Source organism: Sardina pilchardus, chromosome 15, assembly GCF_963854185.1.
Source record: "Sardina pilchardus chromosome 15, fSarPil1.1, whole genome shotgun sequence".
Taxonomy (NCBI): domain Eukaryota; kingdom Metazoa; phylum Chordata; class Actinopteri; order Clupeiformes; family Clupeidae; genus Sardina; species Sardina pilchardus.
Window position 1 is genome coordinate 4,604,599 of NC_085008.1, and position 22,755 is coordinate 4,627,353.

The 22,755-nt window shown below is 43.0% G+C and overlaps 2 protein-coding genes across 4 annotated transcripts in view; both read right to left on the bottom strand.

Annotated features, from left to right (window-relative positions):
- Positions 1-2,787, bottom strand: part of ephx4 (epoxide hydrolase 4) — a 12,641-nt gene extending 9,854 nt beyond the window's left edge. Inside the window, exons 1-2 of the mRNA XM_062556155.1 lie at positions 1,969-2,787; positions 600-671 (exon numbers count right to left, since the gene is read on the bottom strand). Of these exons, the coding sequence (XP_062412139.1) occupies positions 600-671; positions 1,969-2,216 (320 nt within the window). The 5' untranslated portion in view covers positions 2,217-2,787. The remainder of the gene's footprint in view (positions 1-599; positions 672-1,968) is intronic.
- Positions 2,788-4,572: 1,785 nt separating this feature from the next.
- On the bottom strand, positions 4,573-21,443 carry brdt (bromodomain, testis-specific). 3 transcript variants are annotated; one of them, XM_062515616.1, is made up of 21 exons: positions 21,398-21,443; positions 16,287-16,590; positions 15,850-15,987; positions 15,627-15,765; positions 15,224-15,351; positions 14,663-15,037; positions 13,320-13,448; positions 12,716-12,931; positions 11,997-12,178; positions 11,606-11,886; positions 11,132-11,233; positions 10,525-10,653; positions 8,686-8,747; positions 8,286-8,484; positions 7,666-8,034; positions 7,272-7,330; positions 6,867-6,933; positions 6,635-6,708; positions 6,345-6,541; positions 5,252-5,483; positions 4,573-5,091 (listed from the first exon to the last, which is right to left on the bottom strand). In XM_062515616.1, exons 2-21 carry the CDS (start codon positions 16,482-16,484, stop codon positions 4,927-4,929), a joined length of 3,441 nt encoding a protein of 1,146 aa, XP_062371600.1. In that variant the 5' UTR covers positions 16,485-16,590; positions 21,398-21,443; the 3' UTR covers positions 4,573-4,926. The 3 variants fall into 3 exon arrangements, with proteins under 3 accessions (XP_062371600.1, XP_062371599.1, XP_062371602.1); XM_062515615.1 differs by having other exon boundaries at positions 20,747-21,441; XM_062515618.1 differs by lacking the exon at positions 7,666-8,034 and having other exon boundaries at positions 20,747-21,441.
- Between the last annotated feature and the right edge of the window lie 1,312 nt (positions 21,444-22,755).

Genomic DNA, 22,755 nt, shown 5'->3' on the forward strand with positions numbered 1-22,755 from the left:
TTTTTTTGCAGGAATGGTTTCAATTACAGAGCTACAAAAACGTGTGCTAATAATATGAATGAGAATAAAGAATATTAAATATGGAATATAATAAATAAACATGTTGCTGAGTGTTTGAGTCACACTTGGAGTGAACATTGGCATTCCTATAAACTGACTTTGGATAAAGCCATCTGCCAAATATAAAGGCAATTATTTTATTTTATTTATTTATTTTTTGTTATGAACAGAGAGAATTCCCAAATGCTCTCAGAGCAGATGACTAAAAGTTCTATCTACCATTTATCATGAAGCCACAGTGAGATATTCACTATTTGATTAAAAGCCAACCCAAAAGATCAGACACCAAAGTCCTATAACAGTGTTAACCTACATAGTGGAGATTTCTCGGCGGACAAGTGATTATAGCATCATCGGCTCTGTGCTTTGGTGAGTGCCAGTGTATTTCAGGTACTTTGTTGTGTGCCATTTTTTACAGACACATGCACATTACATACACACAAGTCTCCATCTCTTTCGCTGGAATGGACAGGACAGGTGGTCTGGTGGGCAGGTGCCAGGTGTGGTGTGCTGACCGCGTGTCACACGGACTCCCTTACCAGAACTCTGGGAAGCCGTGCAGCAGGAGCATGAGTGGCCGACCCCTCTCCCCAGCCGCCACATAGTGGAACCTCAACCGGACTCCTGCGGTGGTCCAGACGATGAGGAGCACGCCGAGAAGAGGAGGAAGAGGAAGGAGAGATGGAGGGGGAAGAACAGAGGGATGGAGTCGGAGAGCCAGTCGGGAGGGGTACAGAAAGAAGGGAGAAGGACGCAGAGAGACAAAAAGAGAAACAGGAAAGAGAGAACACATGGAAATGAACAGCGTGACAGAGAGGTGGACCACAGAGAGAGAAAGAGAGAGAGAGAGAGAGATGAGAGACAGTCATCAGTCACGCTTAGAAACACCAGGCCAGTCTTTGATGCTTATGCCCCGGTGCCCTTTGTCACAAGCGTCGTAACTGTCAGCCCTGATGCAAGGCTCATTTCCACACAGCTGTCTACTTTATAGAGCCATAAAACACATGCAGTTTGGAAACCAGACTAGTAAACACTTTGTGGCAATATTAACAGCCGCAACATTCATTCTCCCAACTTTGACATTTATATTCCAATTTATTTCTAGTCACTGCCCTAATACATTTCACAATATGGATTGGATTGCGCCTCCCATAGTTATAGGATCTGTAAACCATGATGAACATTATTCAACTCTGTGCTTTCTGCGAAATACTGTGTTAGATATATCACATCTCTCCAGTGTTGCACAAAACTGTGATCCTTTATTAAAAGCTGTACATGTCTGTAATTAATTGTTTGCTTTACTCATTCTCTAAAGTGCTTTCTGAAATCAATTGTCACAACAGCCAGTACCCAACATACTGTATGTAACAGAGGAAAAACAGTGTAACTGTTAAGTAGCCTACGTCAAATGCCTACTGATACATTTAATAGTAGGCTAGGCTATGCAACCTGTCTTAAAAAAAACTATTTTTAATTTCTCACAGCGTTGTAACGACATCGAAAGTTTGAGGCAGAACACAGCGCATGCAACTGTAGATGGCCAATCTCCATTCAATTGTCATTGTTGATCAATAGCACTAGCCGATAGCAAAGCCCAATTGCGCACGGAGCTGTCTTCAGCACCACTCAACGGTTTGCGATTAACATTGAGCAGACATCGCAAGGCTGCAACAAGCGGCAAAATAAACCACTGTTACAACAATAATCAAATGGGGTTCATCAATAAATGCCTCACGATTTCATTTCATGCACGGGCCCGTCTCTGTTGATATCGTTTGCGTATGCCTCTAGCACAATTTGTCAGCTCAGCCCACATCAAGCTTGGAGGACTCATACTCATACTCATACTACCTATGCAAACCGAACATCGACAGATACTTTTGTGTAATGCAACGTAGGCTACACCTTACCTTTATTCTCACGTAGCAATGTGTTCCCAAGGACGTGTCATTCAGGCAAGCAGGGGGGGTCTCTCGTATTGCCCACTGAAAGGTTGTTGACGGCCTTATGAGGATGCTCCACCAAAGTTTCAGAAGCGCTACGGCTGTGCAAAGGGCACAATAACCGTATATCAAAGACCAATATCCTAAAACTTTGATCTTTAACGTGAGTCGAACTGTCAACAACAGCAAGTTGTGGAGCAGTCTCGCCATCTTTACATTACCGCGGGAATATTGAAGTCCAGAAGACGATATGGCTATGTATCGATTTGTTGCGTTAATTGGCAGTCGTTCCACAAATGATGGACACCATTGTAATCCTCTCGCTCCGTTGGTACAGCATCCGCCGCACTAGGTTACTTGTCCACCGGGGAGGATCTCAAAGTAAGGGCTCAATGAAACGCTCTGAAGCGCAGGACGTCAGAATTCACGCTTGCGTGTGACAGCAAGGTTGCTTTGTCCGAGAGGTGTTTAACACCTCTCTTTAAACCCCAAAATTGTGACGTTAACATCACAGAACGTACCAAATCAGCTAATCTCTGCGGGCGACTTTGCTCCGAGCAAAAACCTCTCCACGTGCCAGGACTGCAGAACAGACTGCCGATAGATTATTATAATTAGCGTTCTCATTAAAAAGATGAATAGGACAACAGACGGTCTTAAAATTGGCTTTTCCTCCCTAATCACGCATAGCCTACAATTTCTTTCTCTGCGTAAATCATTTCAGGTGCTTAATTGTGAAATGAATTTATCTTGGCGATAATCTAAGGCTATAGGTCAGTGAATAAACAATCAAACACACAACAATAAAGATACAGATAATGCGATTCGTTCCAATGTGAGCGCATGGGAATACAACTGGAAAACATCATTTCTATTCTTGGAAAGGGCATGGACCAGTGTCCTTATCACTGCACGCCGAGAGCATTCCACGCGGCGTCATCAGATGCGAAGAAGGCAGGAAACATTGAAAGGATGAAATCACGGCTCCTATGGCTAGGCAACTGCACGTTCCCTATGGCCATTTCACAACGAGCGCGCAGACCGCATAGGCTATAATAGCCTAGTGATCCAGTAAGAGCAACTATAGGCTGATTTAACTTTCAGTGTCTCACACATGATTGACCTTTACACTCTAGGATTAGTATTAATGATGTGTGCTTCACATTCACCACTCCATCGAGAGTACCACTCCATAGATTTTAAATCAGTTTAATAACTTGTGAATCTAATTAAAACACATGGTTAGACAAGATGGACATCAGACCAGGTCTGACTTTGATCAGGTTCAAGGCCGATGGAGTTGACCTTTTAGTGAGTGTAGCATAATCCTGGTCATATGCTCCACCCATTAAAACCTGGACAGAAGCCATCACGACCCTCAGACCAACGAGTATCTTTGATATTAGAAGCGTTTTATATTAGCCAACACACAAAAGACAAGACACAAATTTACGGAAAATACTGTTTTGTTTAATGCGTTAACCTCTACAGTAGGCCTACGATTCTTTTGTAAATTATATATTATTTATGTTTTTATAGCATGACATGCTCTCATACCGTGAGATACAGAATAAAGTGCGAATGGTATAAGGAAATAGACAATAGGCCAACCGTACGTTTGGACAAAGAAATATCAAAAACACCTCTACAACTTGGAAAGGTTCTCACTTGCCAAAAGACTTCGGACATTCTGCAAGAAAGTAGACATTTTAGGCGCACAGCTGAGCGTCCATGGGGCACACTGATTCTATGGCACCTTACTTTCATGTACACAGGAGCAAGGGGATATAAAGTGGCCGTGCTGTGGTCAAATAGCAGATTCTGACGTGAAATTGAAAAAGAAAAGAAAGAAAAACAGTTTTACAAGGGGAACGCGTGTTTGAGTGTTGACTTGAACTTAATGCCTTCTTCTTGGTGTTAAAAATGTGCACGAAGAGAAATTCAACATTCCAATTAAGTGACAGAATCTTTCATTTGAAGGACGCCCTCAGCAATCCCATGCACTGAAAACTGAGATTTGGCAATAAAACAGGCTACAACTAAACAATGTTAACCCCCCCAAAATCATACAAAATAAACATTTAACTGGTACTTATACAGTAACAAAATATGTAAACTCTTTATTACAGATTAACAATCACTTCCAATATTTACTTGCATGTGTATAGCCTATCGAGTTATTTGAGAAAAGAAAAGGAAAATAGAAAACCCTTTTTTGTCCCTCAATTTAAATAAGACAAATATAACACTTAACATACTTTAGTGGTGCATCACTGAAGAGGAGTAAATGAAACACTAGGGGAAACAGACCCACCCCATTTAGAACAGATCACTTACGGTACTGCCACTTCAAAACTCCAGCGGAGAAAAAATGGGATATAACATTAAAGTTGAAACAACTGGAATGCAATTTTTTTTTTCTTCAACTTGATACTTTTCAGAGTTCAGACCCTTAGGTTAAATGCTCTACCAAATAGAGAGAAAGGGTAAGACTCAAAGCACTAAATGAGACTAAGTTCAATCAAATAATCACCAACTTACTCTGTGTAGAACATGTTTTACCCCCCCCCCTCCCCCCTCCCCCCTCCCCAGTTTCCCTCTCAAAAGGTCTGCAGTTGAACAATCAACAGCGACTCAGTGCAGATGGTTCCTGGAATCCCAGGAACGAGTATGGAGAAAGGCAAGAATCTGGTCCTCATTCAGCCATATACAGACATGTATATTTTTTATATATATATTTATATATTTAACACTGTACAATATCTACAGGATGCATGTTTTAACACACCCTCTTTTGACAGAAACTCCACCCTCATTAAGTTTTTTTTCTTTTCTTTTACAGTTTCAAAATCAACCACCTGTGTCTAAAACTGTGACCCATTTCTGTTGCTAAAGATGTTAAAGTTTCAAAGTTCAGGCATCAAGCATCTTGAACTTCTGGTTCTGAGGTGGAAGGTGCAGGGCATGTAGGAGTTGGGAAGGGGGACAGGATTCCAGTCATTTTATAGCTGAGTGAGCTAGAGTGGCTCTTCTCAAATGTGGCCATGATGTCACTTTGCATAGTCATGTCAATCACGCCGGACATCTGGGGATAGAGGAAACTCAACAGGTTAAGTATAGAACAACATACAAAGCCCAGCAAAAATCTTGAGCTCCAGACATGTCCAGAAGTCTGAGAGAGCCACACAGAAACCCCACGAAGGCCATTTCTACAACATGCCCAAAGACAGAAAGTAGACACTTACGGCCTCTCGCCTGCGTCGCTCCTGTTCTCTCTTGCGAGCCATTTCCCGCTGGCGGTCCATGCTGCTCTGAGCGCCGGGCGTGGGAGGCGGTGTGGGAGGCTTGGCCTCGGCTGGCTGCTCCTCCGTGACCTTAGGCTGGTCCAGGATGGCAGCGATTATGGGCAGCTCACCGGACTCCACCGAGTCCTGCCTGGTTGGAGGTTCTGGCTCAGAGCGCACTGGCTGCTGGGGGCTACATAGCATCAAAGGAGGACATATTTTATATGAGTTAGTAGAAAAACTGGAGAAAGAAATACATTAAAGTGGCTTTTACAATGGTTCTCTAGCATTTCCTTCGATCAATAAGCAATACTCCTTTCAGTTAGCAATTCCACAACTTTCACGTCTCTATTCCTGAAAACTGAACAGACGCTTTTTGTTCCGTGCCTTTAAGAACTTTCCTGTACATGAACTCTGTTCTGACTGCAACTAATCTCATCACATGTGAAATGATCACATTCTTGTGGGTGGCAACATATTTGCCATTTTATGAAGGTCACTGGGTTGGCGAAGCACATAGAGCTTTCCATTTACAGCTTTCTTGCTTAATAGGGCTCGGGATCATGACGGGAAAACTTTACCGGCACAGCCATATTATTGGCAGCCTATATTTCTGCTTCTAGTCTTCTGCATCTGAATGAATGGATATTACGTTTAGTGCGCTACCAACATGGCGGCAATATTCCTAGAATGCAAGGCGTGTGCCCCGAGCCTTACAGTTCATTTTCCCTTTTCTTATGTCAAGAGAAGATGCATTCATATGATTACTAAGAACCTGGATGGTTTTCTTAGTGTCAATGTAGGTCAATGTTTGTGGGATCTTTGAGATATTAGTGGTCATTTGAAATATTAATTTACACTGATGAAAATTGACTCATGTGGATGGTGTTATAACTGCCACTTGCCAAGTAGGTATTGGCACATTTAAGGAAACATTTAGCACCAGAGCCAGGAAACTTGAAAAAAAAAAAAAAAAGAGCATAATCTTAAAATGATCTATACATTGTAATGGCATTTTCATGCATCCAAAGTATTTCTTTACTGCCCGCCATACCAATTTCTCTCTTGTGGCTTTCGGTCACGACCCGCATCCAGTTGCTGTCGCCGTAGCGCCCGCTCTCTTTCCTCCTTCTCCATGGCAACCTTGCGGAACTGCTGGAAGCTTTCTTTGGAGGCTTTGAGCGTAGAGGGGGCCAGCGAAGCCATCTTAGCCAGACTTGCCCAGGAGTCGGCGTTCTTCAATACTATATCCTGCGTGTGATGGAGAACAGCGTTTAGGTCGGCTTAAGTGGGGAGTTTTGCAACACACTGGCAGTGAAGAGCACAATGGAGTTAAACGGGCACCTTTTTGGGCTGACTGGGTTTGACCGAGTCCGCATTGGGTCTGAGTTGATCTTCACCGTCATGATGCCTTGTGCCTACAGAGGTGTAATATATACATAAAAAAAGGTCCATTAAAAAAACAGTGAGGGGAACTGCAGTGCATGGAACTTACTGCAATGGAGTTCCCCCCCTCCCCTCTCTTTCTCCCTCTCTCTCTGTCTCACACACACACACACTCGCACACTCTGCTTACCCTGCAGTTTGGACTGCAGTGAGGGATCTCCAACAGGCTCGTCTTTCTGAGGAGCAAGTGTGTTGAGCTGCAGCAGGGACAAAGTTTTGGATCATGTTTCTGATAGTGTCACATTAGTGTTTGACAGTTTAACTGGCTTAACAACTGCATTGTTGAGAGGTCAAGGCAGGAGGAAAAAAAACATGAACTTGTGCCAACAAAACCATTTAGACTGAATCTGAACAAAATCCAAACATAAGGTGGATCAATCCAAAACAGTTCACCAAAAAAGTGCAGTGACTCTAAACCAACCCAATACAAACGGTTTTAACCATTCAAATCGCTGTCCAACTTATCAGGACTGTTTTTACACAAGTATTAGATCTCTGGGCAAGTACAACTACGATGACCAAGGAGAGTTCTTACCTCTGAGTGGGTGGTGGCCACACAAGGCGGAGAGGTCAAAGGTGACAGGAGGGGTGGCACTGAATAGAAACAAACAGACAGACAAAGAGGAGAAATTAGCCCTTCATCCCTCAGCATTCATTTCAGCAACACAGGGAGACGCAGCACGCGGGCGCAGGCAGGGAGCAGCTGGGGAGAGGAGGCATCCAGAGACACCTAAACACACCACGGAGCTCCAGAACATGCATGGAAGCAGGCAGCTGGAGGATACACTAGAAATCATGCAAGAGCACAGATTCTGCATCCTGTCGAGGAGGTAAGATAGCCAGTGTTAAATGAGAGTGGGGGAGAAGCAGGGAAGGCAGGAGGAGATTGAGGTCGTTTGCCGACACGGGTCAAGGTGGATCCGTCTTACCTTCCTCCTGCTGGGTACCGCTACTAGGCTTCAGAGAGCTCTCCAAAGGACCAGGAGAACTCAGCTCCAGTCCTGATTCCTGTGAGAGGGGCTGAGGGATGGGGGCAGAGGTATCGGTTGGGGACAGATAGGGAGAACTGGTGGCACTAGTGCCACAGAACAAGGGAATGGTTTCATCAGGGGTGTCTGATGCATCTATGTGTGAGGGTGTGGGGGAATCGGGATTTGGTGTTGTTGGTGAGGAAGTGGCCGTCGCCGGGTCCTGCTCTATGGGAGGCTGTGAAGGGGGGCCTGTCCGGTTTTTGCGAGGTAGAGGGGCTGCTTTGGTGCTGGGTGGAGCTGGCTGTGGGGGCAGGCAACTATGTAAGGCTGAAGGAGACAGTGGGATCAGAGGGAAGAGAGAGTGAAAAACAAAAAGGTAAATAAAAACCCGTGTTTGTGTTAGTCGTCAGCATATGGCCTAAAAATGTCACTTAAAAGGAGGCAATGTCATCCGATCTGTTCCCTTCCGAGCAGATCGAGCCTTTTTAAAAAAACAACAGTCTTAAATAAATCTTCAAAAGGATGCTCCTTTGGGATAATGTAGCTCTGCTTAGCGCAAACACATGAAACACACGCACCTGGGGGTGATACAATGCACTCTGTTGGAGGCAGAATGCCGTGCTGCTTCTGTGTCGTCAGACTTTTAGACTCTGCGGTGGAGGCTGAAACCTCCCGGGCTGAAGAGGGAAGAGCTGACGAGCCGCTGGTCTGAAGAGATGCCTGTGATGGGTCCTCTCCTACAGGGCCCTCCTTCAGGAGGCCTGCGCGCTTCGACTCCTGTTTAAAAATACATCACAGCCACCCTTTTAAGAAGTCTGCCGCGGGTCTCTCACATCAAACAACCAGGGGCAGTGACTACTGTTCCTACACGTGACCTACACAGCATTTCTTGACCCAGCACCTCCCAAATTCCAAACAAACTGCCATTGTCTGGATCGGGTACATGGTCGTGACTAAGAAATGAATGACTATTAGTACCTTTGTTTTTACTTTCTTTTTGTGTGCGCTGGTTTTGTGATGCTTCCGCTTTGCTTTCTTCTCTGCAAGACACGCACACAAGGCACATGGTCACCACTGCAGTCGGAGAATTGAGCCAGGCTTCAGAACTACAAAGGAATGCCTATGCATCGTTTCACAAAACACCATGTGTGACTCAGCTTCCCAACGTATAAATGTGCAATGAGGTATTTTATACTACTCCAGTCCAGTATATGCAAATCGCCTGAAAAAAGGAGGATGGAACTGAAAACACTGAGGGAAATAAATCGATGACAAAACCACCAAAAGTACAAACTAGACACGAGACACAAACTAAACAAAGAAACTTACCTCTAGAATAAATTACAGAATTTTGAGCCAATTTCTTCTGATCACTAGCTTCAGCTAATAAAGTGTACCAGTTGTGTGTGCACGATGTCAGTGAATACTAAATTTGTACTATGTGACGGGACATTAAATACAGAAAGATTTGTGAAATAAAAAAATAAAAACACACCACTAATCTTAAAATGTACACCAGTCTATGAAAGAAATTGTTTATTTGAACCTCAACGTCCAATGAAAAAGCTTTATACCTTTTTAAGGTAAAATGCAAACAATTTGCACAAAGCTACATAACAGCACATTCTCCTGCTTTTTTATGCAAAAGCATGACAGTCTCTTTACTCTAGTCTAAACCTTCATTTGGTCCAGCTCCTATCCTGCTTTGTTTACAATCTAGTGGATACCTCAACATAAAACAAGTGGAACGTACAGTGTTTCCTTTGTTTCAAAGTCAAACAAACTACATATAAAATTTTGCATAACAAAAAAAAAGGAAAGAAAAAACAAAAAAATCACAAAAAAACACACACCAGCACACAGGTACAAAGGAAACTGATGCCACAATCAAAACCCAGTCTACAATGAAGTACAGAGAGGTCAGCACTGGGGCCTAAAGAAGCAGCACAGAGACTAAGGATGGGACTGTGAGCAGCACAACTAGTTGGACTCCAAATGGGATAGTTTTGGTCACATGCAAATCAACATCAACATTTATAATTGGCTGATGGCACTGAGGTTGTTCAGAGGATCAGAAGCAATTTTGAAAAGACTGCCAATAAAGCGCTATGCAATAATACCGTAGGATGCCACTGTAAACTGGGGAGGAACGTGAACTGTAGAGGTGTGTGTGTGTGTCTACTGCACCACAGGACATCGATTGGCTTTTCTTTATGCCCCAGCATTACCATTACTGATGTGGGTGAGACAACATAGAGCAACTGCAGTGTTAACAAATTAAAACCTCAACGAAACAAATAAATAAATATAGCTCTAAAATGAAACGTGAGGGGAAAAATAGTTTCATGTGAGTTTGTTCTCTTAAGGAGAGAGGGAAAAGTGCTTGAAATACAGAAAAAAAGAAAACTTACACCCATTCAACTAAATGAAATCAAAACAACAAACACACTAAAAAAATAAAACCTAAATGAGTTAAACTTTCAAGTATTTGGTTTTACCAGCAGGAGATTAAAAAGTGACGTAGGTGAACTCTGCAAGGGGGTGGATAGTGGTGGGGGATATGTGTATCCACAGACACAGATTAGCGTTTATTTATTTTTTATTTATTCATAAGTTCGTTTTGTTTCTCCGCTTGTTTATTTTTCTCTTGTCCTTTTTTTGGTGGAGGGTGTAACAAAAAACAGTGACGTGGTGCATCCTCGCCCTATGAAAGACAGAAAGCGAGGAAGGGAAGGGGGGAGGAGAGAGGTGAAGTAGAGGGGTGGGGTGGGGTTGGGGGGGGCGATGGATAAGAGTGCCGAGCGAGAGACAGCTAACCTGATTCAGAGTCACTGCTATCAGAGGAGCTAGAATCACTACTACTGCTGTCAGAGCTGGAGGAGGAGCTACTGCTGTCGCTGAGGCGCGAGCTCTGGCCCAGCTCGCACACCGCCGTGGGGGCCTCATCTGTGGGGAGCACAGGGGGAGGGGCGGAGAGGGAGACAGGAGAGAGAGAGAAGGAGACAGATGAGCTTCATACACAAAAACATGTCAACTATTACCACCGTTTTAAGTGGGCTTGGGAGAGAGGTCTTGACCAACTGATTTTATAAACAGGCTTGCATGTCCAAAATGAGAAAAATACCACAGTGGAATATTGTCTCCAGTACTAATTTGAGTTTATTACATAAATGTGTTGTTGTGTTGGGCAAGTGAAGCACACATTATGCCAACTCATATCTCATCTTACAAAAAAATGACAAAGTCTGCTGCAACCTCATTTCAAACAATCAGCCAAGTTTATGCATCAAGGACAACAACGAAGAGCAATTGAAGCACACAGGCTTTTGATTACTGTGCGTCTAGCCTGTGTTCGCTTTAGTCAGCATGTGATTTTTCATAAAGCAGGTTGTGTCCTTCACCGGCCCATCAACTCAGCACTTACTCTTGGCTTTCGTCCTCTTGGTGAGCTCCTCGCCTCCGTTCTGTTTGTCAGCTTCCTTCTTTGTGCCGTGCTTCTCTCCTTTGGGCTTCGCCGCCTTTTTCTCTGCGGAGGATTACAAACGAGAGGAGAGTGAACTTCTTTCCGCTCAATGGAAAGCGCTGACACAGGCAACGGTGACTCATGGTTTCAAGCACAGGGGGCCTGGGGGACCCGAGTGCAACTACACATGACCTTCACATCATCAGCGCTCCACTGTACTAATGCCATGCATGACTTCCACAAAAACCCTCTCCGCTCTCAGGACATTGCACATTTCATTCAGAGTGAATTTTAAAAATATACATTCCTAAGAAAATGCTTTTCAAACACAGTGTTTTATGTGCTACTTCAAAGGCATTAAAATATCCATTGGCAAAAGGCTGGTGCACAGTATTGTGTTACCATGAAAAAAACAAACAAAAAAAATTTACTCACGGCTGGAGCTTTTGCGTCGCTTTCTCAGGCAGGTCTGGACGAAGGCCTCCAGCATCCGGAGTGTTGACGGCTTGAGCATCTCAAAGTCGATCTCGATCTCCTCGGGGTTGGTGTCGCGCAGCGCAGGCTCGCGGGCCTTGATGATGGTCACCACCTTGCCCAACTTGTCCCCTGGCAACTTGTTGATGTCCAGACTCAGCCTCCGCTTCTCCTCGTACGACATGGCCAGAGCCGGAGCCGGAGCCTCGTCCTCCGACGGCTCAATAGCGTCCTTATGGCGACTGCAAGAGGCCATTCCAAAAAGAACACAACGTTTAGTAACGGGGATCTCATGATGCAGATTGTGAGTTTCCGCAGGACAGGAGATGAGATAAGCGTGTTAGTCCCTTACCTGGCCTTGCTTCCCTTCTTCTGGCCTTTGGCCTTGGTCTTGTGGCCCTTCGTGTCGTCCCATTTGCGCTTTGTGGCCTCCTTTTCCTTTTTCCTCTTTTTGTCCTTTGACTTTTCTTTCTTCTTTGGCTTCAGGAGGGGCACTTGTGTCAGCAGCTGTAGCTGTTCATGGACGGCCTTCAGCTGCATTAGATAATGATGGACAACAGTTGGCAACAGCTAGCCAAATAACAGCTGCTTGATTGATGACCAATTCAAAGAGTAATAATAATCAGTCATCATTATCATCATCATCATCCAGTGATCCACAATCTGAATCTTAGGAGAGCATTGATCATCATGACCAAATGGAAATAAACCTACTGACAACCAACCAATCTAATTTGCTTCTCTGCCAACACTCTCACTTCGGTGCCTAGCAACAGATTTCTAGTGAGGGAGGCAACTCAAATTAGGAGTGCCCAGTGCCCAGTGCTGCAATAACAGTGCTGAACTTTTAAAATCTAACAGATGACAGCAGCTTCATTCAGGCACACATACATTTAAATAACCTCAGAGGATGGCAAAGTGAAAGAATATCATGTCTATTATATATAAAGCTGGAACAGGAAATTGACTTATCCAAAGCGATCTACCAATTCATTTCTTTGGAGAAAGTGACATTTTCAAAGTTATTAGAAAGAGCCATTGCTCTGCAAATGGACAGTAACGGGAGCAGACCTGCTCCTGGAGAGTGGCCAGACGCTTCTCCCGCTCCTCCTCATCCTCCTCCTCCTCAGATTCGGAGGAGCTGTCCGAGTCGGACGAGCTGCCGCTGCTCTCCGAGCTGGAGGGGCTCTTCATGGGCCTCTTCTCCTTCTGGCTCTGCGGCCGCACGGGCAGATCGCTCTTCACCGGCTCCGGAGGAATCTTGGCAAAGCGAGACTCAAACACCTCCTAGAACAGGGAAACAAGTAGTGTGTCAATTTCAGGTTTTCTGGCAGCAAAACTCAGATTCTCTCCCCCCCCCCCCTGACATTAGGCTGACATTATCTAAGAATCCATAAGCCATTGTTGGGATTTGTGTTGCTTTATAATTAACAATTCACTATTTGACTATTAGAGTCATCATGATGAGGGTGGAGGTGTGACATTATCCTGACAGTGATTACATCTCCAGAAAAATGCATCTTTGATTTTTGACGGAAAATCTTTGAACCATTTCTTAAATATCTGTTGGCATAGCATTATTAATAACCTGCTACATATATTATTTCAGTATCACACGAGAGTAATAGTCTTACATTACAACAACGCATGTAGGTTGCGATAAGCAGAAACGCACCTGTAATCTCTGTGCCATGGCAACAACCTCGTGAGTGGGGGGGTTGTATTTGTAACAGTTGGAGAACATAAGCCGAACATCCGCCGCAAACTGCAGGGCATCGGTATATTCTCGGCTGTCCATCTTTCTCTGCAAAGGCAAAACAAATCGAATATTCAAGACCACCCACATATACCACCTACGGCAAGTTAATCCCACGAGTGCTTACAGGGGAAAACTCACATCTGACTAATTCACGGCAACTCTGTCAGCATTGCTGTCAGCGATACCCTCAGTCATCATATCTTAGAGCATGCAATTCTTATTGACTTTAACAATAAACATACAGTGGGTATAGTAAGTATTCACACCCATGCTAAAGTTGACTAAAAAGAGGAATATAAAATCATCTTTTGAGAATTGATTGTAATGCCTTAATTCAAAAAATTAGTAAAAATCAAACCGCTAAGGACACTAATTTTCTTTGTGATTGAAGAATGTATCGTAAATAGATAAATGTTCTTCCTTAAATACAGGTTGCATAAGTATTCAACCCCTATGTTAAATTCCCATAGGAGCAGGAGGATTTTTTCTATGTTTTTATTTTTAAAGACCAGCTATTTCATGGATCCAGGATATTATGCATCCTGATAAAGTTCCCTTGGCCTTTGAAATTAAAATAGCCCCACATCATCACATACCCTTCACCATAGATAGAGATTGGCATGGTGCTTTTTCCAGTTAGCCTATTAGCCTGTTTGATTTGCATTGAGCTCAATGAGCATCAAACAGGCTAATTGGCTAACTGTAAAAAGCACCATGCCAATCTCTAGCTATGGTGAAGGGTATGTGATGATGTGGGGCTATTTTAATTCCAAAGGCCAAGGGAACTTTATCAGGATGCATAATATCCTGGATCCATGAAATAGCTGGCCTTTAAAAATAAAAACATATAAAAAATCCTCCTGCTCCTATGGGAATTTAACATAGGGGTTGAATACTTATGCAACCTGTATTTAAGGAAGAACATTTATCTATTTACGATACATTCTTCAATCACAAAGAAAATTGGTGTCCTCAACGGTTTTATTTTTACTCATTTTTTGAATTAAGGCATTACAATCAATTCTCAAAAGATGATTTTATATTCCTCTTTTTAGTCAACTTTAGCATGGGTGTGAATACTTACTATACCCACTGTATATATTCAAGTCACATGCACTGAAATATAATTATGAAAGGGGTGATCGGTGTCAATGAAGTCAATCTTCCTAAAGATATTAAATAGCTAGCTCACTAGTGTTACAATCTAATAGGATTTTTCCTCTCCAAAGAACACCAAACTATTGGTTAAGGGCTCTGACCTTTATGGTGCCCATGTCCATGGGCTGCTGCACGATCTCATGGTAATCGTGCAGGCAAAGAACCTCCACATCCACGGGCTTGTAGAAGGGCCAGGCGTAGGCATAGTGCTTCTTGGCAAACAGCTCCTTCAGGATGGTGTTGCAGTGCTTGAGGCGCTCCGACAGCTTGGCCCTCTTGGCGCCGTGGTGGTGCTGCTGAGGCGAGTCGGGCAGGTCCTTCCTCGGGGGCTTGATGGGCCGGCCGCTGCCCCGCCGGGAGATCACCTTGAGGGCCTTGGCCTCGTCCACGCCCGGCGACGCCGCTGGCTCACAGCTGGGGAGTGTGGGGCCCACTGGCGTGGTAGTGTCTGCTTTTCGCTTCACCCCTTTCTTGATCTAATCGGAGGTGGAGAGGAGATGGGACGAAGACAGGGACAGGATTTGTCACATGCGTGTTTACTTGTGTGCAGATAAAGCTGCACATCAGACACAAGTCATTAACACCGAAGCACTACTTCACCAATGATCCAGCAGGATGATTTGGAGGAGGTTTTATCTGTCTAGACTGCAAAAGGAACTCACTTTTGCAGAGAGCTGAGCAGAGAGAGGGGTGCTGGGCATGGTGTGAAGCGCTTCTGGGGGGATGACCGTCACTGTCTGCTGGAACACAACCTCTGACACCGGAGACTGGGGCCTCTGTTTCACCGGGCCTGCAGGCAGAGAGAGAGAGAGAGAGAGAGAGAGAGAGAGAGAGAGAGAGAGAGAGAGAGAGAGAAAGAGAGAGAAAAGAATCGCATAGGAAGAAAAACAAAGGGAGGGAGGGAAAGAGGGATGGAAAGAAAGGGGGGAATGGAGAGAGAGAGAGAGAGGACAAGGAGCGGTTAGAGGCCCTCACGGGAGGCTGTATGTTTCCATGAATGCAGTGTAATGGTGTAGACAGCTTTATCTAGGGGGACCTTCTCGAGGACAAGACGCGCTCAAGCACCTGACAAGGATTTCCTCCCCTTCCCCGGAGCCTTCGTCGTCACGGCGCTCATCTCGGTCTCTTCCTGAGGCATATCCGCTACCTTCTCCAGGAAGTGCTTCTCTAGAGCCTGGGCCATCAGGACAATGTCGTCTCCAGGCTGTGAAGGGAGACTTCATTAGACTACACAGTGTGTTCAACACGGTTTAATTAACTCATATGCAAGAGACAATCGTCTGCTTACCCTATTGTACAAATAGCAGTTGGTAAACATTGAGTTGAAGTCTTCAATACATTCCATGGCCTTCCAGTAATAGTTGTTTTCTAGACGTTTCTTGATTGTGTTCAGATCCATGGGTTTTTTAATGATAGAATAATAATCCTTGGGAGAGAGGAACACAAAATATAATGCATAAAAAATATATATATTTCTACCATATTAGAGCCAACAAATGTCCAAAAACAGTTAATGACACTTATAATATTGGGGATAATTTAACTGGTCTCAATTAAATCTCAACAGAGTACAATAAACAATCAATTATATATGCAAAAATACACAAAGACTAAGTCAAGGAAGTCCAAATGTTTCATGATTACACTGCTTGCAAATGTACCTTATTTGAATTGTTCTTATTGGCACCCTAGTAACCCTTGCTATGGGGGGCGGGCACTACTTACAGGTAGCTGGAGACGGATTGCATCCACAGGGTATCTGAAAGGCCAGGCAAAGTGATGCTTCCACAGCGCTCGCACCACCACCTTCTCCAGGTACTGCAGCTGATTGGTGAGACGGCCAGGCTTCCTGGGGTTTTTGTACTCTGGAGGCGGGGGATTCCCGCCCGTCGTGTTCGTGGGGGGTTGCATCATAACCGACATCTCCAGGGGGACAGCAGGGGGTGGGGGCCCAGAGCTGAGGGTCTGTGAGAGCGTTTTTTTGAAGGGGGGCAGCTCAGTGCTCAATGCACATCTTCTGCCTGTGCCACTGGATGGGGAGGGGGAGAGAGGAATGTTCAGCACTGGGGCACCATTTTATTTTTGCTGACGCAAACCATTCCACTCACACCATTACTCATGAAAAATCAGAAAGGAGAAAAACAAAAGGACCAGTTCAGGGGGACCATTGTAAACATCACTGTCTGAACTAAAAAAAAAGAAGAAAAGGGAGGGGGGATAAAATAATAATACTAAAAAAAAAGGTATCTGGTCACGCAGTGCTGCCTTACCCGAAAGGGATTACTAAAGCCCTAAGAAATCCTTTGTCCAACAGGATTCATACTGCGAATAGTTAAGCCAGCTAGTGGTCCAGCCATAGACATCAAATTCAGCTCAGCAGACCAGAGCACAGAGTTCTACCACTGGCAACTGAACTTATGCAGTGTCAACCCTGGACATGTCCCACCAAAACAAGTACCAAATAGTATAGAAGAAACAACTCACAATGGGCAAACCGCTCTGGTGCTTTATTTAAAAAATGAAATGGCTGAAGATGGATAAGCATTAAAATGGATTATGGTCTGCAGTAGAATTCATCCCATGAAGTTCTGTAATACACTCAAATCCATTCTTTTTCAGATATTTAGCGTCATTTAAGGACATTTCACCACGCATGCGCCTCTATTAAAACTAAGGATACACCGTTTTAAAAATGTTAAGCTTGAGGCAAGGTTTTCCAACCCGACAATGCCCCACAGCTCACAATGTTTTGAGAACCATACATCCCAGAAGTATTTTATTTTATTTATTAGTTTTTTAAAAAATAAATGGTATTATCGAGGTTCAGACTAATTTCCAATTGGCAGACATTAAGCAACCAGGAATGTCCATCTTGTATCAGAATCTTTAACCCCGTGATGCCAGAGTCTCAAAGGACAATTTTGAATTATTTCAGGGATAGTCAACAATGAAACCACACCAGTATACTATCAAATGCAAGAACTCAGAGGCCCAGTACACAAACATCCTAGGTCTACAAGTCCTGCTTGAGTGGTGTCCACTGCCACCTACTGACTCCACATATGTATTTCCTCCACAAGGAAAACCAAAGGCCAAAGTGACTGACAGTACAACCAATCATAACATTGCCTACTAAGTGGAGAAAAACTTTTAAGGCCCCAAGTTGATCCATAATTTAATGATACCACGTGGATATATACAGTGTATAAATATACACACACTGCTAATCCATCCACTAAAAGTGGCTACTGCATCAGATATTCAGACAGTAGTGATTGCACTTGATGGGGGGAGGACAAGAAATTAGGAGAAAGAGGGCGAACTGACCATATGCTCATGGATCAAATGATGAATGTGTTACCATTTGGTCAAAGATAAGGAATGAGAAAAATAAAAACATCCCTGACAGGTTATCCAAAGGCCAACACCCCCTCCACCAATTCATGCCATAATACTATCAACAACATGTAAACATGGGCACAACACTGGCTGGCTGTTATCAAACCGTAACACAAGGACATTGACAGTTCGCAAACTCTTTGAACATAAAAGTTGTTGCCAAAGAGCGAACACATTATCCAGAAATTCCAAAACAATTGAAACACTGGACAACTATGCAAGGACTGAGGCAACATCGCATTGGGTCAACAAAGGCAAAACAGAAAGAATGACCTTCAAATCATGATCAACCCATGTTGATGACCATTCTACAGTCACAACATCTCTCCATCACGTAATGCAACATTTTACACCACTTACCCCCATCAAGAACTCAATTCTTCAAAACGGGCATCTTCTGTCATAATGGATTTGGCCCATACCCAATCAAATAATTTGCATTACAAGTTATGTAGAGCTTTCTGTTCAGTTTATTTGCAGGAGGTACATTTGATTTTACATATGAACTATTAGCCCTGCCAAGGACTTACAAATTCAGTTCCAAATAAAAACAAAGAGTATCATGTAATAAACAAAGGCAAAAATTTATTTAATAATCTATCACTTCAAAACAAAACAATTACACATTCGCATTATCCTAAAGTCAAACGTGGGAACAGACCTGTCATTTTAAACTGATGACGAGTCTGTCCGTTTGGAGGGGGGAAAGAAAGGAAACAATTACGGCATTTATTTTTTTATTTTCTAGACGATTACAATTTGTGTTTGAATAATTGGAAACCATAGAGATTACATGTCAAGCTTGTTGAGGGCAATTGTTAGTTATTCGTTAGTTTGCTTTGGACAAAGGCGTCTGCTAAATAACCATAACCATAATGTTGACAATGAATGATCACTGCCAACGTGTAGGGTGAGTTGCGATGATTTAACACTGCAGTCATAACTGCTGAAAGTGTAAACAAACTGGCCAGTAAACTTTAAAGGGATAATCCGGAGTGAAATGCACTTTAGGTCAATTTTTCGGACTATTGGGAGTACATACGTTGAGTTGACACCAAAATCATGTCATTCGGATGTATTTTGAGAAAGTTCGCGCTCACCGTTTTTAGCCAAAACTCGTTAGCCTGGAAGTGACCGGGGCGTGTCCTTTCGCCGCTACAAAACGCTATTTTTATACCTCTTCTACTGTTCCAAACAACACTACACTTACGTGGTAGTGAGTAGAGGTTCCCTAAAGCCAAACCGAAGTATCCGCACGTCTTTATGTGGTCGGATAGAGAGTCCAGAATGAATTTAATCGAGTCCGTACCTTTCCGGAAATGTTAGTAAAGTGTTGTGAAAACGTTGCTAGCTGCAACAGCGACATTTCCGGAAAGGTACTGACTCGATTAAATTCATTCTGGACTCTCTATCCGACCACATAAAGACGTGGGGATACTTCGGTTTGGCTTTAGGGACCCTCTACTCACTACCACGTAAGTGTAGTGTTGTTTGGAACAGTAGAAGAGGTATAAAAATAGCGTTTTGTAGCGGCGAAATGACATGCCCGAGTCACCTCCAGGCTAACGAGTTTTGGCTAAAAACGGTGAGCTCGAACTTTCTCAAAATACATCCGAATGACATGATTTTGGTGTCAACTCAACGTATGTACTCCCAATAGTCCGAAAAATTGATCTAAAGTGCATTTCACTCCGGATTATCCCTTTAAGGGTTACATATTCGTGGTCAATGCGTGTTGAATTCATTTGAACGGTAATCATTACAGATAGGCAGATATCCATAAGGTTACCTGCATGGCGTTACCTATTAAAGTTAACGTTAGTTTGCGATGGATTTGACCAGTTAACGACATTTCGTAAAAGCAGTCAATAACTGAAACGATATTATGACATTTTAGAGCTTAGCGCTACGTTGGTTGACATCGTTACACAGCAAAAGGGAGGCCAACTTATAACGGTAAACACAACATTCATTTTCTTAGAGTTACCGTTTGCGAAGTTTGGCTGGCGTTAAATTGAATAGACGTAGTTAAGTTAAAATACCGTTTATCGCAAAGTTAACGCGTTAACATTTAGCTATTTATACCTAAGCCAACTGTAAGGTTCCAATAAAACGTAACGCTGGCAAACGAGCGTTGCATGGAGATGAAACAACGTGATAGGCAAGTTTGCCTAATGGCTAACCTAATAACTAGACAATCTTTGGCAAAACGTTAGCAAAAACATGTTATCGGTGGCTATCACGTTAGCTACTTACAAACTCCATTAACGTTAAGTAACCATAGCCATGCCCAAAGCTTGCATGATGCAATCGCCAGTCAAACAGTATGGTTAGCCTTAGCTAATGTTACAGTGCACGTAACATGCAAACAAATGGTTGTTAGCAAACTGATCCTGTGCTGAATAATCATCGCTTCTAACCAAAAAAGAATTCCCATTCGTTAAAGCTAAAGCTAGAAACATACATTATGAGCATAGTTACTTTCTTAAAATGGGATCACTGCATACACGTTTCACTCCATGTTTGGATATTTTGGGTTGCTATGCTAACTAGCAACAAAATGGCGACAGGAAGCGCTGGCCTTAGCGTGTCGCAAGACAACACGTAGAGAATTGCGTCTTTCAAAAACTAGGCTAGTGGCCCTCCACCCTCGCAGACATCGGTCCACCCCAGCCAAGTCACGACATTCACATACAGGCTATGTACAGAAATAGATTTCTGTCAACACAGATCGCTTCGTCAAACGTTAGCTATGTTAACTAATTCAACCTGATCTCAAAATTTACCTTTCCGTCTCTGGCACAACAAGAGTGTTTTTACTGCCGAACTGAGACAGACGTTCTGAGCCGAGATGTTCTGCTGGACAGTTGAGACGTGCTGGATCTTGACGCTGTTACTCGCGTTTATATAACTAACCAACTTTATATTGTATTTAAAAATAATAAACTGAAAAACAACCAATGTACAATCTTGTTTTTCACAGTTTTCGCAGCAAGGCAGTCTTCAATGGCGGACGTCTCTTTGACTAACCGCCTGGTATTTATACCCTTCTGTTTGGAACTCGAGCTCCAATTGGTCAAAACGCTTCACGTGCCACAGTGCTCTTCGTTTTCCAAGACGACGAGCAAAGAACACAAATAACATACCCTTACAAGATTTTAAGCGTTCACCGTCGACCTGACAGACTTTAGTTAAGTCTTTCCATCCCTGAAAGAGCTACATATAAGGTTGCACGATGGAAATACTCGGAAAAAAACCAAAGACATGTACGTCAGAGTATTTTTCAAAAGTACGACATAACTGGTCTGTGGACATCACATGACCATTCTAGAACATTCCATTGATTTGTTGGGAAAGTGCTGGTTTAACTTCAACTAATTCATCCAGTCAGTTGTTTCAAAATTACAAATTACTACCTATCAAACGCCTAAACTTACGGAAACCCTGCATGCTTGTCTCCGCGTAGCTTCAGTATTCTGTAAGTGCGAGATATGATATGATAGCGAAGACAGCCTTGACAAAGGGGCGGGTAACATTCGCCATGCGCATGTGTACGGCGCCCGAATTGATTGGCAATGGGATTGACGCTAGGATTAACGTCATTTGCCCTGTTTTTGGAAACCTATTTACCGCATCAGACAGCTATGGACAGATCGCACTCTGATGGGGTTTGGAGTTTGGGGATTTTATTTTACTTTGTTCATTTATTTCAAATTGTCAGCATTGAGGGAATTGTCCTCAATCTTTTCAGTTCCGTGCTTCATCATGATCAACAAATGTGTCTCATTCTCACCTAAACTCCTTCTTGGAAATTGTTTTATTCACAAGTTTTCTTGTAAAATGCTTGAGCCAGACAGCCCTATTTTACGTTGGCCTAAAGCAGATTTCAGTCAGATTACAATGACTTTTTCCCCTTCTTAATGACATCCTTGACATAGCCTACCTTACTTGGGGATCAATAAAGTATCTATCTATCTATCTATCTATCTATCTATCTATCTATATATCTATAGGCCTATATCTATCTATCTACCTAACATTGATTCGATAAACTTGCTGGCATTGTTCATGGCCTCCAAGCCCCTGACAGTTCTTCAAGAATTTGTCCAATTCATTAAAAGGGACTACAATATCTTTGGTTTGGACAGTAGGCTATAATCTAAAATACTTCTGAATAATATTGACATTGTAGAAAAAACACAGGCCAATTCAAATTAAGGTGTGATTATGGTGTGAAGATGTTGACTGACTCAAAACTTGGCTTCCTCCTGCATTTCAATTAAAGCCAAAGCTTTTCCATAAAGCTTTCATTTACAGTTTTTCTCAGTGGCTTTGGTACATTTATCAAATCATCCTTGAGATTTGCAAAACAGTGCATTTCTCAAAACAATTTGTACAAATAGCAAAACACAATGGATTACCTGCAAGAGTCAGTTTCTTGCTCAAAAACCTTAGTTCATCTCTCAAAACTAAATATCTGTGTCATGCGTCAGAATGACAAGTCCTTGTGTCTTTGTGTACGGACAGTCAAATGGCTTAGTCATGTTGTCAGTACAGCAGTGTTCTCTTGAGGGATGTTCTGATGTAAACTATGGCTAAATTTTTTATGACAATTTTTGTAAATTGTAGGTTACACCAGTGTGGGAGTTTGATCGCAGACTGGACAAGATTCACATTTACACTTTTAATGTTTTTTTTCTGTAGTTTGTTGACAGACCATGTCATTGCGATGCAGAAAAGAAAATACAGCAGTGCACAGTACAAAGGGAAAAAAAGGGGAAAAAAAGTAGAAATG

What these genes read in the sequence shown, in the direction of transcription:
- brdt (XM_062515616.1), bottom strand. Translation starts at nt 16,484, where the DNA reads ATGTCGGTTATGATGCAACCCCCCACGAACACGACGGGCGGGAATCCC. An exon ending in TGGCCACTCTCCAGGAGCAG is followed by an intron (nt 12,179 to 12,715) that starts GTCTGCTCCCGT and finishes TATCTAATGCAG; the next exon opens with CTGAAGGCCGTCCATGAACA. An exon ending in TGGCCACCACCCACTCAGAG is followed by an intron (nt 6,934 to 7,271) that starts GTAAGAACTCTC and finishes TCCCTGCTGCAG; the next exon opens with CTCAACACACTTGCTCCTCA.